The 14,154-nt window shown below is 40.3% G+C and overlaps 1 protein-coding gene across 1 annotated transcript; it reads right to left on the bottom strand.

Annotated features, from left to right (window-relative positions):
* Positions 1 to 238: 238 nt before the first annotated feature.
* C1GALT1 (core 1 synthase, glycoprotein-N-acetylgalactosamine 3-beta-galactosyltransferase 1) lies at positions 239 to 9,686 on the bottom strand. Its single transcript, XM_008063193.1, has 3 exons — positions 9,422 to 9,686; positions 4,695 to 5,362; positions 239 to 1,066 (listed from the first exon to the last, which is right to left on the bottom strand). Exons 1-3 carry the CDS (start codon positions 9,639 to 9,641, stop codon positions 863 to 865), a joined length of 1,092 nt encoding a protein of 363 aa, XP_008061384.1. The 5' UTR covers positions 9,642 to 9,686; the 3' UTR covers positions 239 to 862.
* Positions 9,687 to 14,154: the final 4,468 nt, after the last annotated feature.

The following is a 14,154-nucleotide window of genomic DNA, read 5'->3' as shown; positions in this document are numbered from 1 at the left end:
AAGCATCCCCAAAATAGCACTACATTTACGACCAATTGCCCATGATTAACAACGGGCAAACTTGGGAGCAAAATACTGCAAAATACACACAGAATACTATTAATGTTTTGAGTAAATAAACGTTAGTAGTGAAGAATGGTATTCAAGAGTGGTCCAACATCTTTAGAAAAGAGAAAGCAGGGATTCAGGAAAAGATTGCTAGTTAGAACCAAGCAGACAATATAATCAAGGCCCATGATAATTTCAGAATGTGTTTTATTAATGCACTTTAGGGTAAGTGCCATCCTCATTTTACCTTCTTCTGGAAGAGATACTGCCAATTATAAATAATCACAGTAAAATTTTCATTAGACAAAAACTATGTGGGTAGGGGTTGATTCATTTATATCATACTGCAAATATAAACTCATTTCTTGAGCTTATTACCAACACTGAGCCACACTTACTTCCTTCTAAAGTTTTCTTTAAGGCAGATCTGTTTAGCATCGTGTATATGACTAATATGGTGCAGTGTGGTTTTAGCAAATTTAACTTGTTTAGTTTCTCAGTGACAATAATACACAAGATCAAAAATAGGCAACAAAATCTCTTTTCTAGTTCCTCTACCTGGCCACCATTTGAAAAACACAACTTCTTCATATATATATATTTATATATTACTGTATCAAAACACATTTTAACAGACTTCACAGCTCATTTAAAGCTTCAGTTTACAGTCATTCATATGAAAGATGTCTATATGGAATGTTCACTTGAAAAGAATTCCTCACTGAGATTCCAGTGTTCTGTGTCAGAAATGCAGAAATCTTTCTTCTTCAGTGCAATGCCAGACATGTAGCCTTTGTACATTCACGATTTCCTTTCAAGGGTTTCCTAATTTTACTTTTGCATCTTCGTTTCTGTTTGTTTGACTGCTTTCCTTTAGCATATTTTCAGGTAAGGCAGGTTGATATCTGTATAAATAACCATACGGACGAAGATGATAAACGAGGTATTCTAACTCATACATAGTTGTGGAATCAACATAGTGAAAGGAAACTGCAAGATCGGAACAGCAACCAGGACCCTAAAAAAAATGTGGAAACAGGCACTGTTAATACACAGCACATCGCTAACACGCAAGATTTACATACTCATAACACACTAACTTTAAAAAGAATTCAAGCACTAAAGCTGGCCAGGTAAAGCCAAGAAGCCTACGACCTGTGGAATAAATCAAAGGTTGGCACAGAATTCCTGATGATTTAAAACCAAACATGAAATTGCCAAGGTATGTCTAACCAAAGCTATATTCTCTCACATTCTTCAGCGTTAGTAGATACAATTCAAAGGGGCAGCTAGACCAAGGAGGAGCCTCTATTTCTCCAGCTTTTGCTTTCTCTTCCTAATTTTCTCACAGTAATTTTTTGCTTGGCTCAGCCTCAGAAAGATATCCCTGGAGCATGCAATGATGCAAAGTCGTGCCTAAAGGGTCTACAACTTAACACTTCATCTATATAGCGACCCAAAAAGTTCAGTCAGTATTTGAGACAAAGCTCTCAAGCCAGACCAATCCAAAATCTGCCTGCTATTATATGACTTTGGGCAAATTACTTAATCTCCATAAGCCTCGATTTCCCATCTGTAAAAGGTAGTTACTTAAAGGAGACTGTATATAAAATGCTTGGGACTCTCATTTGCTTATAATAAATGCTTAATAAATATTAGCTATTGTTGACAGAATAATCATATTCAGGAAGCCCTTGGGTTAAGTATATCAGTTTTAAACCTCTGTCTAGTTATCTAATTCTCATAGATTACTAACAAGGTTAGTGTGAGAATGAGTTTAAAATGAAATAACAATATAGGTTGGGTGTGGTGGCTCACACCTGTAATCCCAGCGCCTTGGGAGGCTGAGGCAGGAGGGCTGCCTGAGCCCAGGAATTCGAGACCAGACTGAGCAACTTGGTGAGACCTCGTCTCTACAATAAATCAAAAAAATTAGCTGGGCATGGTGGCACATGCCTGTGGTTCCAGCTACTTGGAAGGCTGGGGTAGAAGGATTGTCGGAGCACAGCATGTCAAGGATGAGGTAGCCATGAGCATGCCACCGCACTCCAGTCTGGGTGACAGACTCTGACTCAAAAAAAAAAAAGAAGAAGAAATAGCAATACAACAAACAAAAAGAATGAGAAAGCAAGAAAAATAAGAAAATAGAAAAAGAATTATACTAATCCCAGAATGAAACAGTCACCAGGTCAATCTGGGTCAAAAGTGGTATCAGGACAACGTTTTATCCAGATGACTCCAACAAAACTGTAGACTCCATCTGATGTCTTTGCAAGGACTAGGGAGAAAGATTTGCAAGTTCCAAGAGAAGATTCATATTGGTTTATTAAATTGAACATTTAATAATTCATGTTTGGGGGCTGGGCACAGTGGCTCACAACTGTAATCCCAGCACTTTGGGAGTCCGAGGCAGGAGGATCGCTTGAGCCCAAAATTCGAGACTAGCCTGAGCAACACAGTAAGCCCCCTTTTCTACAAACAAAAAATCAACAAATTCACTGGGTGTGGTGACATGTGCCTGTAGTCCCAGCTACTTGGGAGGCTGAGGCAGGAAGATCATTTCAACCCAGGAGGTTGAGGCTGCAGTGAGTTGTGATTGTGCTACTGGGTGACAGTGTGAGACCCCCAATTTAAAATAAAAATCATGATTGGAAGTATGCCTTTACAATGTAGTAAAAATTATCAAGAAACTGTCTAGCCGGGCTCAGTGGCTCAGCCTGTAATCCCGTGCCCTTGGGAGGCTGAGGTGAGTGGATTGCTTGAGCCTGCGGGTTTGAGACCCGCCTGGGCAGCGAGACCTCATCTCTACGATAAATCAAAAAATCAGCCAGGCGTGGTAGTGCATGCCTGTAATTCCAGCTACTTGGAAGGCTGAGGCGGAAGGATAACCAGAGCCCAGCAGGTCGAGGCTGCGGTGGCCGGGAGTGGCCATTGCACTCCAGTCTGGGTGACCGAGTGAGACTCCAACTCAAAAAAAAAAAAAAAAGAAACTGTCCAATGCATATTCTCTGCCGTTCTCTCTGAACTTTCCTTGGAAACAAACACTGAATATATGGATTCTTAGACAACCACATAGACACTGGAAAATTACCTGGTGCCTACTCTTTATGCCATTAGGGAATACTAGAAACAAATATGAAAAGTAAGCTGAGAAGTCAACTTCTGATGATCTAAACCAGCTCTGTCCAATAGATATATGAGCCACAAAATGCAGTTTTAAAAAATGTAAAAAGAAATAGGAGGAATTTTTATTATAAATTAATATATAAAGTAATACCTTATTGGCTTGTGAGGAAGAAAGTAGTTTGATGAAGTGAGTTATTTATATGGTAGAGCCAGAGAAAAGAAGGCATAGAAAGCTAGTGACTTACCTAACTAAAAGCATTACTAAACAGCAACAGAACTGAGTCTAAAAGCTAGGTTTTGAGATTCCTGGTCTCATTCAATTTTTTCACTGTAGCATTGCTTATAACAGTGAAAAACTGAAAAAAAACCAAAACCCTATTACATGTATTGTCAGCAGGCTAATGGATCAATTACAGTGTATTCATATATTAGATTATTACAGCATTTAAATTAATGAAGCAGATACATATATTAACTGAGAAATCTCACTGTTGTGTGAAAAGGGCACACTGTAGAAAGATATACAGAGTTTAAATTCATTTATTTAGAAACCTGAAAAAATACTATCTATTATTCATGACTACACAGACATGCAGGAAACCTACTAAAACACACACAGTAACTCATGTCGGCAGTTGACTCTAGGGAAGGTAGGTGGCAGGGGAACATAGGCCATAACTACATCTGTAACATTTTTTTCTTTCAAAAAATCTGAAGCAAACGTGGCAAAATTAATATTTGGTAAAGCTGAAGGTTAAGTCCAAGGTATCATACTATTCTCACATACTTCACACCTGAAGTATTTCATAAAATAACATCCTTAGATAGAATTCTCAGCAATTTGGGCTGAGGTGTCAATGCAAGCCAAGGCCTGTCAAATGCTTCCTGTGGGAACGGCCGTATTATGCCGGTATCATGACAACTAAGTGAAACAGGCAGGTCATGTCCATCTTATACATGGGGAAACTGAGGCTCAAAAGTCAGATTCTGTCCTTCCAAGGTCACTCAGCTAGTAGTGGGAGGGCAGGATCCGACCCTAATCTTTCTGAACTTCACTTGCTTATTCCTAGTGACAGGAAGGCTCTCTGCCCACTCTCCACACGGCCTGCTCGCTAACATCATGCGGGTCTCGGCTCAGAAGTCACCTTGGGGAGGACTTCCTTGATCACCTGCCAGAGTACCCACTCTGGGTCACTCTTTTACCTGGCTATTTTTCTCTAGGGCACCCACTACTATCTACAATCATGCTCTGTCTTTACTGTCTGCCTGTTTACACATCTCCTCATCCAGAACACATGCTTCATGAGATGGAAACTGGCCGTACTCACTTCTACATTCTCAGTGTCCAGCATCCTGCAGCACCGAGACATTTGTTAAATAACTACTGCTGAGGGCCTCGTCATACTCCCATGCTACATGGAAAGGCTAAGGGAGAATCCTAATTATTGGTACTATAGAAGCATGCATGTTAGCTTTTACCACTAAAATTCAGTACACGTATTTACAGTCTCTACACTTACCTCTACAGGAGGATAATAGTTATAATTCCAGTACCAAAAGGTTCTGGGTAGATACCCTTTGACTAGATGGTGTTCTGGCACGAAGGGATGGAAAGTCTCCTTCCCGGTGGTGTCTCTGGAGTCTCCTGCCTCCACACTGAGAATCTCCATGCATCTGCCCAGAGCCAGGTCTTCAATGGAGGAACTGTGTGTACACTTGTCCGTTTTGAATGCAGCTACAAACCTCCTCAAGGCTTCCTTGCTCAGTACATAGCCTGCTCCCCCACTCATGTAGCCCTGCTTCACATAGGGCTTGAACCTTCTCCCAAAGTAAATGGGCTTTTCAGGGTCATGTTTTGAAAGAAGCCACCTCAGGTTGTCCAGTATGACGTACGTATCATCGTCTGCTTTCAAAAACCAATCTGCATCTTCCAGGTAATGGTCATGAACATACTGAAAAGCTTTAATTGTTTTCCAGTATAGTTGATCTCTGCCTTCTTTGGTCTTTAGTCCCACAGTAGGGAAGTCTTTATTTTCTTCTGAACTCATAAACAACACTTTGTTACAACGCTGGGCCCATGTGGCTTTGACGTGTTTGGCCTTTTTCTCTAGATTCTGAGGGCCAGTCATAACCCAGCAAAGAACTTTAACTTTCTGATAGAGGTTTTCAGCAATGTCTGTGTTCTCATCTATTAAATGAAACATTTAAAAAAGTTATTTACATAGATATAAAGTCCAAATAAATTATACTGAAGAAAACAATTTCTGAAACAATTTCAAAGACTCTTCTTCTGTTTACCCATCCATTAGTGATCTAGTTGAAGGAAAGCAAACTCAACGTGAACTGACATTCTTAACTGGTTTCATGTCAGTGTTGCACAGGACATCACTAGAGCCTACAAGAGTTGACACTATGACCTGAATTTTTACTACTGAAACTATGGCTTCCTGACCATCACTGCTGGGTGTGGTGGCTCATGCCTGTAATCCCAGGATTTTGGGAGGCCAAGGTGAGAGGACTGCCTGAGTCCAAGGGTTCGATACCAGCCTGGACAACTTGGTGAGACTTCATTTCTGCAATAAATTTAAAAAAAGAAAAGCTGGGCATAGTGGTGCACACCTGTGGTTCCAGTATCTTGGAAGGCTGAGGTGGAAGGATCACTTGAGCCCAGCAGGTTGAGGCTGTGGTGGCTACGAGGCTGCCACTGCACTCCAGCCTGGGCGTCAGAGTGACTCCAACTCAAAAAAAAACAAAAAAACATCAGCATCACCTGAGAACTAGTCAGGAACGCAAAATCACAGGCCAAAACCCAGTCCTACTCAGTCAGAACCAGCATTTTATCGAGTTCTCCTGGTGATTCACAGCCACATTAAATGCTGCCTTAAATAGTGTCTGCTTGGCATGTCATACTACAAAGCAAGCTTCTGCTGCTTTTCAAGATCACTGACAGGAATTCCTCACTGTTCTGATGAACTTCTGAAGCACAGAAAAGACCCGGCTGGAGAACCTAGATATGGCAGCAACAATTCAAAGCTCAGGGTTAATGAAGGTTGAGATCCTGCCTGATAGGAACATATCTCACTCCAAAATGCAAATCCACCCACTAGAAATAGAATAGAACAGAACAGAACAATAGTGGAGGTGGGAATTCCAAGACTGTCTAGAGCAGTGTTTTTCAAATTACTGATTTGCAAAGAAATAACAAACTTATTGCCAGAATATACAGCAACATGTTAGTTCATTTATCAAGAAAGATTTGTGGGCATGGTGCCTCACGCTGTAATCCCAAAACTTTGGGAGGCCAAGATGTGTGGACAACTTGAACCCAGGAGTTTGGTACTAATCTAGGCCATAGAGCAAGACCTTGTCTCTACAAACAAAACAAAACAAAAAACCCCAAAAACAAAAACAAAAAACCCCAAATTAGCCAGGCATGGTGGCGATGCCTGCAATCCCAGCAATTCAGGAGCCTGAAGATTGAAGTGGAAGGATGGCCTTACCCTAGGATGTCGAGGCTGTGGTGAGTCATAATCTTGCCACTGTACTCTAGTCTGGGCTATAGAGTGAAGAGAGAAAAGTAAAAAAAAAAAAGAAAGGCCTGCTACCAAAAACAAACAGTCCATGTAACTAAGTGAGCATAGGGACTTTTGCTGATTTACATCCTGGTGTAAGCTCAGTACTGGGTGCAGACAGCTCATGACCTCAGGTCAGGACCACGCTGTGAGCAGTGCCGATTGGGAGGAAGAGCCCAGTTATGAGAGGTGACCAGTGCTTCCCAAACTAGCTGTGGTGAAAGGTACATGTTTATTTCCAATAGTTAGAGATCAATACTAGTATAAATATGATAAAAATGAATTATGAGAAAAATAAGACAAAAAGAAATATACAAGCCCTACATTTTTATTTTTGTATTCAGACAAAATCACTCTAATGACCATAAAAGCTTCTGCTTACTCTCAAGTAAGCAGAACTGTAGCTGTAGACAGCATGAGTCTGCAAACTACACTCTGAGTAGCAATGCTCTAGGTGGTATCCTGAGAAAGCACAGATTCAAGTTAAGGTCAAACAGTGAGTTACAAAAGCTTAGTCCTATGAGAAACTAATGAAAGGGGCATAATATGCTAGTTAACTAACTGAGAGGGAACAGGAGGAAAGGCTGGTGGCACACTGAAAATATTCCCAGGCCTCACTGAATAGCAAGAATTCACACTACCCAAGGACAAAGGCAGACAAAAATTACCCTATTTTCAGTCAGAAAGCACTCACATCTCATATATCTCTGGAGCCCAACCTCTTAGCTATACAGATATGCCACACCCTGAATAGAGAAAGCAAGGCACGCAGAAATTCCAATCTGCTTCTTTCAGGACAAGACAGCTTTCTCCTCACTGCTGGGACTTGGCAGATATGCCCATTCTTTCAATTATTCATTCATTAATTTCTTTGCACCAGGCATGCGCCGGCACAGGAGATGAAAACATGAGTAAGATATATTTCCTGCCACAGAGGAATTCCCAGTCTAGCAGAGGAGCTTGACTTGCAAACCGGTAATAGCTACGTACAAAGAGATGTTCTAACAGAAGAACGTACGAGGGGCTCAATATGCTGAAGGACAAGAAAGTAGTGGCTGAAAGTCCTGCAGTGTGGTGACATGGGGACTTGGGTAGAACAGAGAAGAAGATGACAGAGAGAAAGTAGTACTAGAAGAAACAGCAGAAAAGACGAAGCAGAAAATAGATTGATGAGCAGTAGCTCATCAGAAGAAAGGAAAACAGGCCTGGCTGAGTGCAGGTACTGGGCATGGCTGAACTGGGGACATGCGCCGTGGATGGAGAGGAAGGGATAGGAACAAGGGAAGAACAAGGGAAGAAGTAAAACTGTCAGAATCTCATGACAAATGAAAGTGACATAAGTGAAGACAAGCACCTACCCTGATTTCACAGTCAGACGGTAATGAGCTATATAAATAATGAACATAGGTAGAAGAGCCACTTTCAGGAGCAGGAAGGAAAAGAAAAGTAGACTCAATTTACACATGTGGAGCCTGAGGGGAGTAGACAGATTTTAGCATCCCCCCCACTTTTTGTGGGCCACTGAGCAGGACAAGTATGCATTAATGTGTGTGCCTATAAGGAGGCCTGTCCGGCCCACTAGTAGTGGGGAAGCCTGGTTCCAACTGATCATCTGAAACCAGGTGGCTATGCCACAGAGCAAGGGCACAGGGAATAACTGCTCCATGATAGGAACTCGGAGTGCCTGCCCAGAGCTGTGTTACTGTTCCACAGACATTCACATAACGTGGCATACTCTGTAATAGTATGCATGTGCTTGCTAGTTGACAACAGTCAACCAGGTTTTGATACCTCACCCTTCAACCTCTGCTTGAGAGGTAAAGAAGCAATTTACTCCTGGAAAGATAAGAGAGACAACTTTTAACAGGGGATCCTCTGCATCCCAGAATTCCAGTTTGTTTCAAGCTGCTTGTTTTACTTTCTGTCAAATGAATTACAATTTGCAGAGACCTCTGCATTGTGTTAAAGTCTTCCTACAGTGTATGGAACTGGACTGAAGACAAAGAGAGTAAGGAATAGATGACAAAATTTTGAGGGCTGATGATACCATACAAAGAGCTAAATGGTAGAAACTTGGAGAAAACCAGAACTTGGGCACATGTAAGACTAAACTGAGAAAATCTAGTTAGAGACAGGAGGCCAAGAGAAAATGAAGTCATTAGAACACATCCTTTTCCCTCCCTACTTCCTAGGTTCTTTGTGCTTCTCAAAAGGAAAAAAAGATTAATGAGCTATAATAACTAATTATAAAAATATAAATTGAGATGTATATCTTGAGTTTTTCTAGGAAAACAAGACTTAAGCAAAAACTATGACCAAAACATGACAACAGCAAAAACTAAAGACATAGATATAAACCATAATAACAAACAAATTTTCAGGCACAAATCTAAACTGACAAATTATGCCTTTTCCCAAATCGGTTTTCAAACCATTTCTACTTAAAAATAAATTCAAAATTAATATTTTACTTCCTAAATAAATTTGTGTTTTAGCAATTCTCTTCTGAGGCAAACCAAGAATTTCTATCATTTAATATCTGGAATGTATAACTCATTTTAATTAATAGATATAGGCAGTGACATAACAAAATCCATATAAATAACTTTTTCGATTCGCTGAACACTTAAACTAATATACTGCTTATGTTTACTCCTTAATAAAGTAAACCATACCTTTATGTTGGCTAGCATCTGCATTGAAGTTCATTTGTCCTTCTAGATGATTCTGTCCATTATCATCTGAATGCCTAGCATGAGGATCATTATGAAGAATATTAGGCTGTGTATCACCTTGCTCTCCCAACAAAATACTAAGAAGCTGAGAACACAAAAAAAATCCTATTGCTGATCCACAGAGGAAGGTTAAAAAATTTAGCCAGGATTTAGAGGCCATTTCCCGAAAGTGTATTTCTGTAAGAAAAAAATTAGCAGAAAGTTTAAATCATAAAGCAATATACGTACCAAAGGTAAAATGTCTGATAACGTTTAGCTATAATGGAACATTAATTCCTTCCATATAGGAGAACAACTTCTAATAGAATTTAATGTTTGATTACGAGTTTATCCCTTCCATTTCCTGCTAATTTATGGACAACTGAATAAAAACAGATGAGTAATTAGAACAGTAATTATCATTGAGGTGGGACATGAATATTTTTCAAAACTGACGGACTACCAATCCTCAGATTCAAGAGGATTTATAAATCCTAACATGGATTTTTTTTTTTTAAAAAGGAAAACAATACCTAAGTGCACCATAGTCAAACTCCGGAAAACCAAGGACAGAAAAAAGGAGTAGTAAGATTGACAGCTGATTTCTCATTGGAAACAAGAGAATCAAGGCTACAGTAGAGGAACATTTTTAAGTGCTAAAAGAATGACCAACCTAGCACTCTGTATCCAGCAAAAATATCCTTTAAAAAACGAAACTGAAAAATATTTTCAGAAAAACAAAAATTAAGTGAATTAGCACTAGCAGGCCTACTCTACAGGTAATACTAAGAAGAGTTCTTTAGTCAGAAGGAAAAGAAATTTCAGAAAAAAGTTCAGAGATATAAGAAGGAAGAGTTGCCAGGCTGGGTGGCTCAGTCTGTAATCCCGCGCCTTTGGGAGGCTGAGGTGAGTGGACTGCCTGAGCCCGCGGGTTCGAGACCCGCCTGGGCAACTTGGCGAGACCTCATCTCTACAATAAATCAAAAAAATTAGCCGGGTGTGGTAGCGTACGCCTGTAGTTCCAGCTAGTTGGAAGGCTGAGGCGGAAGGATCCCTGGAGCCCAGTAGGTCGAGGCTGCGGTGGCCGGGAGTGGCCACTGCACTCCAGTCTGGGCGACAGAGTGAGACTCCAACTCAAAAAAAAAAAAAAAAAAAAAAGAAGAAGAAGAAGAAAGAGTCATAAAAAGGGTATGTATATAGATAAATCCAAATGAATATTGACAATACAAAATATTTTTAAAAGTATTACTATTATCATTAAACCAAATTACAAAACTGGCACAAAAAGTGTAAGGGAAATACATAGAGTCTAAGTATTCTAAAATCATTTCACTGTCCAGAAGTGATAAAACTATTAATTAACAACATACTTTAAAAGACCAAAAATGTATAATGTTATCAATAAAAACAAAATAGAAAAACAGTGAATGTATAATTAAAGCTATAATAGAAAAAAATGAAAGAATAAAATATTTAACCAAAAATAAGGTTAAAAAAAGAGAAAAAAGAAGAGAATATAGAACAGACAAAACAAAAAGAACAGAAATAGTAAAGTGGTTGATGTAAACCCAAACATATAAACAATCATATCAAACAGGCTAAAAAGTCCAATTAAAAAATAAAGATTGCCAGTGAGACAAGAGAAAAAAACCCAACTACAAGCTGCTTTCAAGAGACACATATTAAATATATTTATAAAGCGGAAAGCAAAAGAATGAAAAGATACATAAAACAGTAGTAAAAAGAAAGCTAATACATTAGCATCAGAAAGAATAAATTAGTGGTTACATGGTTTGTTCTCTATGATATTCACTAAGCACTACATTTATGATTTATATAATTTTCTGTATTAACATTTCAGCAAAAAGTGTATTAAAAAAACCTTTCATGTGACCTTTCACTTAGCCTATTAAGTACAGACTTCATAGAGTCATATTTAATGCAAAAATACTTGTCCCCAAATCTACAGGTAATATTACTGACATGCCATGGAAATACACTATGCTTATCCCATACCACATATCTTGTGTTTCAGGCCCTTTCCTGAATAGTGATTCTAGTTTGGGAAGCACGACTTTGGGGGAAGAGGAAGGGTAAAGGAAAGGCACAGTGAAAGCAAAGTTACTAAATGCCTAAGATGTGAATTACCCTCTGAAACGATCAGATACTCGTTTATACCATTTGCTCCAAGTGTGCCTTCAAGTTCAGAAAGGAAGGCCTTCATGGGTGAAGAGGACATAGACCCCACTCAGCAAACCCTCTTCCCACCCAATCCGATTTCCCAGAGAAAAAGCAGAAACAAGTTTACTGTGTCTTTCTGCTATTTTCTCTAATGGGAAGTTTCAAATTCTCCCTCCCTACCAGTCCTTTCCCCCATTCAGATTGGCTTTTAATGAAAAAAAAATTTTTTTTTTTTTGAGTCAGATTCTCACTCTGTTGCCCAGGCTGGAGTGCAGGGACACACCCATGGCTACCCCAGTGTCGACCTGCTGGGCTCTGGTGATCCTTCTACCTAAGCCTTCCAAAAAGTTGAAACTACAGGTATGTGCTACCATGCCCAGTTAAGTTTTTGATTTATTGTAGAGATGATATCTCACCAAGTTGCCCAGGCTGTTCTCGAGCCTGCAGTCTCAGCCAGTCCTCTCACCTTGGCCTTCCAAGGTGATGGGATTACAGGCTTGAAGCCACCACGCTCGGCCTACTGAAATCTTTATATGCAAAACATGCAATCAAAAATATCCCTCCTATTTTAAGTGATTGTTTTAAAATTCTAAAAATCTAAATTATTTGTGGCCCAGTTCGCTAGACCTTACTCTTAACCAGAAATATTGGTCTGAAATTTCATTCAAACAGTCAAACAGAACCAACTATTTAAATATGTTTGCTATTTTGTAAATCCTCCCTTTGATAGTGTCATGATCAAGGCTTAACCTACAATAGATGTACATGATGTGAAAGGGCCATGAACTGAAAACATGAAGCTAAGAGAAGTAAATCAAAGGCATACTAACTCCTAATTTCTTTTTTTTTTTTTTTTTGAGTCAGAGTCTGTCACCCAGGATGGAGTGTAGTGGCACACTCACAGCCACCGCAGCCTCGATCTGCTGGGCTCAGGTGATCCTTCAGCCTCAGCCTTCTAAGTAGCTGGAACTACAGGTATGTGTCATCACACCTGGTTAATTTTTTAAAATTTATTTACTGTAGACATGAGGTCTCGCCAAGTTGCCCAGACTGGTCTCAAACCCCTGGGTTCAAGGCAATTCTCTCACTTCCGTTCTACCTCCCAAAGTGCTGGGATTATAGGTGTGAGCCACTGCGCCTGGCCCTAACTCCTAGTTTTTTATGGCAAAGACAGAAAGACTGGCAGAATATGACTGAGGCAGTGAGCCTGGAGAAAGACTTTTAAGAAATTCAAAGGACCAAGAGGTTACGTAGGAGCCACGCTGCATGCTGGCACCTTCACACCCTGATGCTCCCACTGGCACTTCACCTTGCAGCACACTGATCTTGATCTTCTACTCTTTTTGTCCTACTTGTGATTTTCCTCACCTTAACACCAGATATAGCCACGTCACTGTCTCAGAAAGGAGCAAAGGCAGTGACACGTTCCACTCCTCCAGTGTCTACCACTCCTTGTACTGGAGGAGAAAGCAATGGCCACAGTGGTATTCAGGACCACTGGGACCGAAAGCACTATGACTGAGAAGAGAAGGTGAGGAATGCAGGTCCAGGGAACATCCCTGTTTCTGTGACGCAGAGGACACTGGACATGCAGGAAGCACTGACACAGCTCCGGTCACTATGAAGACATACCTGCTCCCCAGTCACTTCCAGGGAGTGGCTGTGCCTCAGAACCAGCCCACCTCGAAAGCGTGGAAAAGGTGCTGCTCACAGAAGGCTAGTCAAATACTTATGGCCAGGGTTTTCTTAGCTGTGGGGGCAGTTATCCCAGAGTGAGTGGAAGGGAAACTGACTTCTTGGCGTTGTCATCCGTTTTGAACTGGAGAATACTATGTGAAGCTGTGTGGTACAGTGCCTGACATCCTCTTCTCCTCATCCCCCAGCGCCATCGGCATGTACTGGCTTCTCCCTGTTCTCACCACATCCCTATCCAGTTCCTAGGACTCCTGCCTATGGCTAAGTACCTGTCAACTCCCATTTTTCTTTCCTGCTCCTGGGATAAAATAGACATCTCATGAAGGTGGAAAAACCCCAAAGCTCACTCAGCTTTTTGGCAAAAATTATATTTACCTCTTCAGATTCCTCAAGAAGGCAGAAGTAGACCAGAATGGAAGAAGACATAGTTTAACCACTTTGCACATTATAGGGGCCTAAATGGGTATTTATTTGAATTTTGTGGGGAAAGTTATTTATGCCAAGTGCCTCCAAGCCTGATGTGTAATCAGAATCACTTGAGCAGTATTTAAGAAATAGATTTCCAGGCTCGATGATTGAGGTCTCAAAGCCCACTATCCAGAAACAGCCATCATTAGCACTTGGGAATATCATTACAGATACATCTCTATGAATAAGATGTTACCATAGGGAAGGTAATGGTAGCTAACATTTGAGCCCTCTACTAAGATCTTTACATAGAATACCTAGTATTATTATTTATATTCTCATTTTATAGTTGAATTCAGACAGAGAGATTAGCAACTATCCCAGAGACATGCTAGCAATCTAATCAAGAA

This window comes from Carlito syrichta, unplaced genomic scaffold (assembly GCF_000164805.1).
Source record: "Carlito syrichta isolate Samal-C Ts95f unplaced genomic scaffold, Tarsius_syrichta-2.0.1 Scaffold306634, whole genome shotgun sequence".
NCBI lineage: Eukaryota > Metazoa > Chordata > Mammalia > Primates > Tarsiidae > Carlito > Carlito syrichta.
This window is presented reverse-complemented; position numbering and strand designations above follow the sequence as displayed.

What these genes read in the sequence shown, in the direction of transcription:
- C1GALT1 (XM_008063193.1), bottom strand. Translation starts at nt 9,641, where the DNA reads ATGGCCTCTAAATCCTGGCTAAATTTTTTAACCTTCCTCTGTGGATCA. An exon ending in AGATGCTAGCCAACATAAAG is followed by an intron (nt 5,363 to 9,421) that starts GTATGGTTTACT and finishes TTCATTTAATAG; the next exon opens with ATGAGAACACAGACATTGCT. An exon ending in ACTATTATCCTCCTGTAGAG is followed by an intron (nt 1,067 to 4,694) that starts GTAAGTGTAGAG and finishes CATTTTTTTTAG; the next exon opens with GGTCCTGGTTGCTGTTCCGA.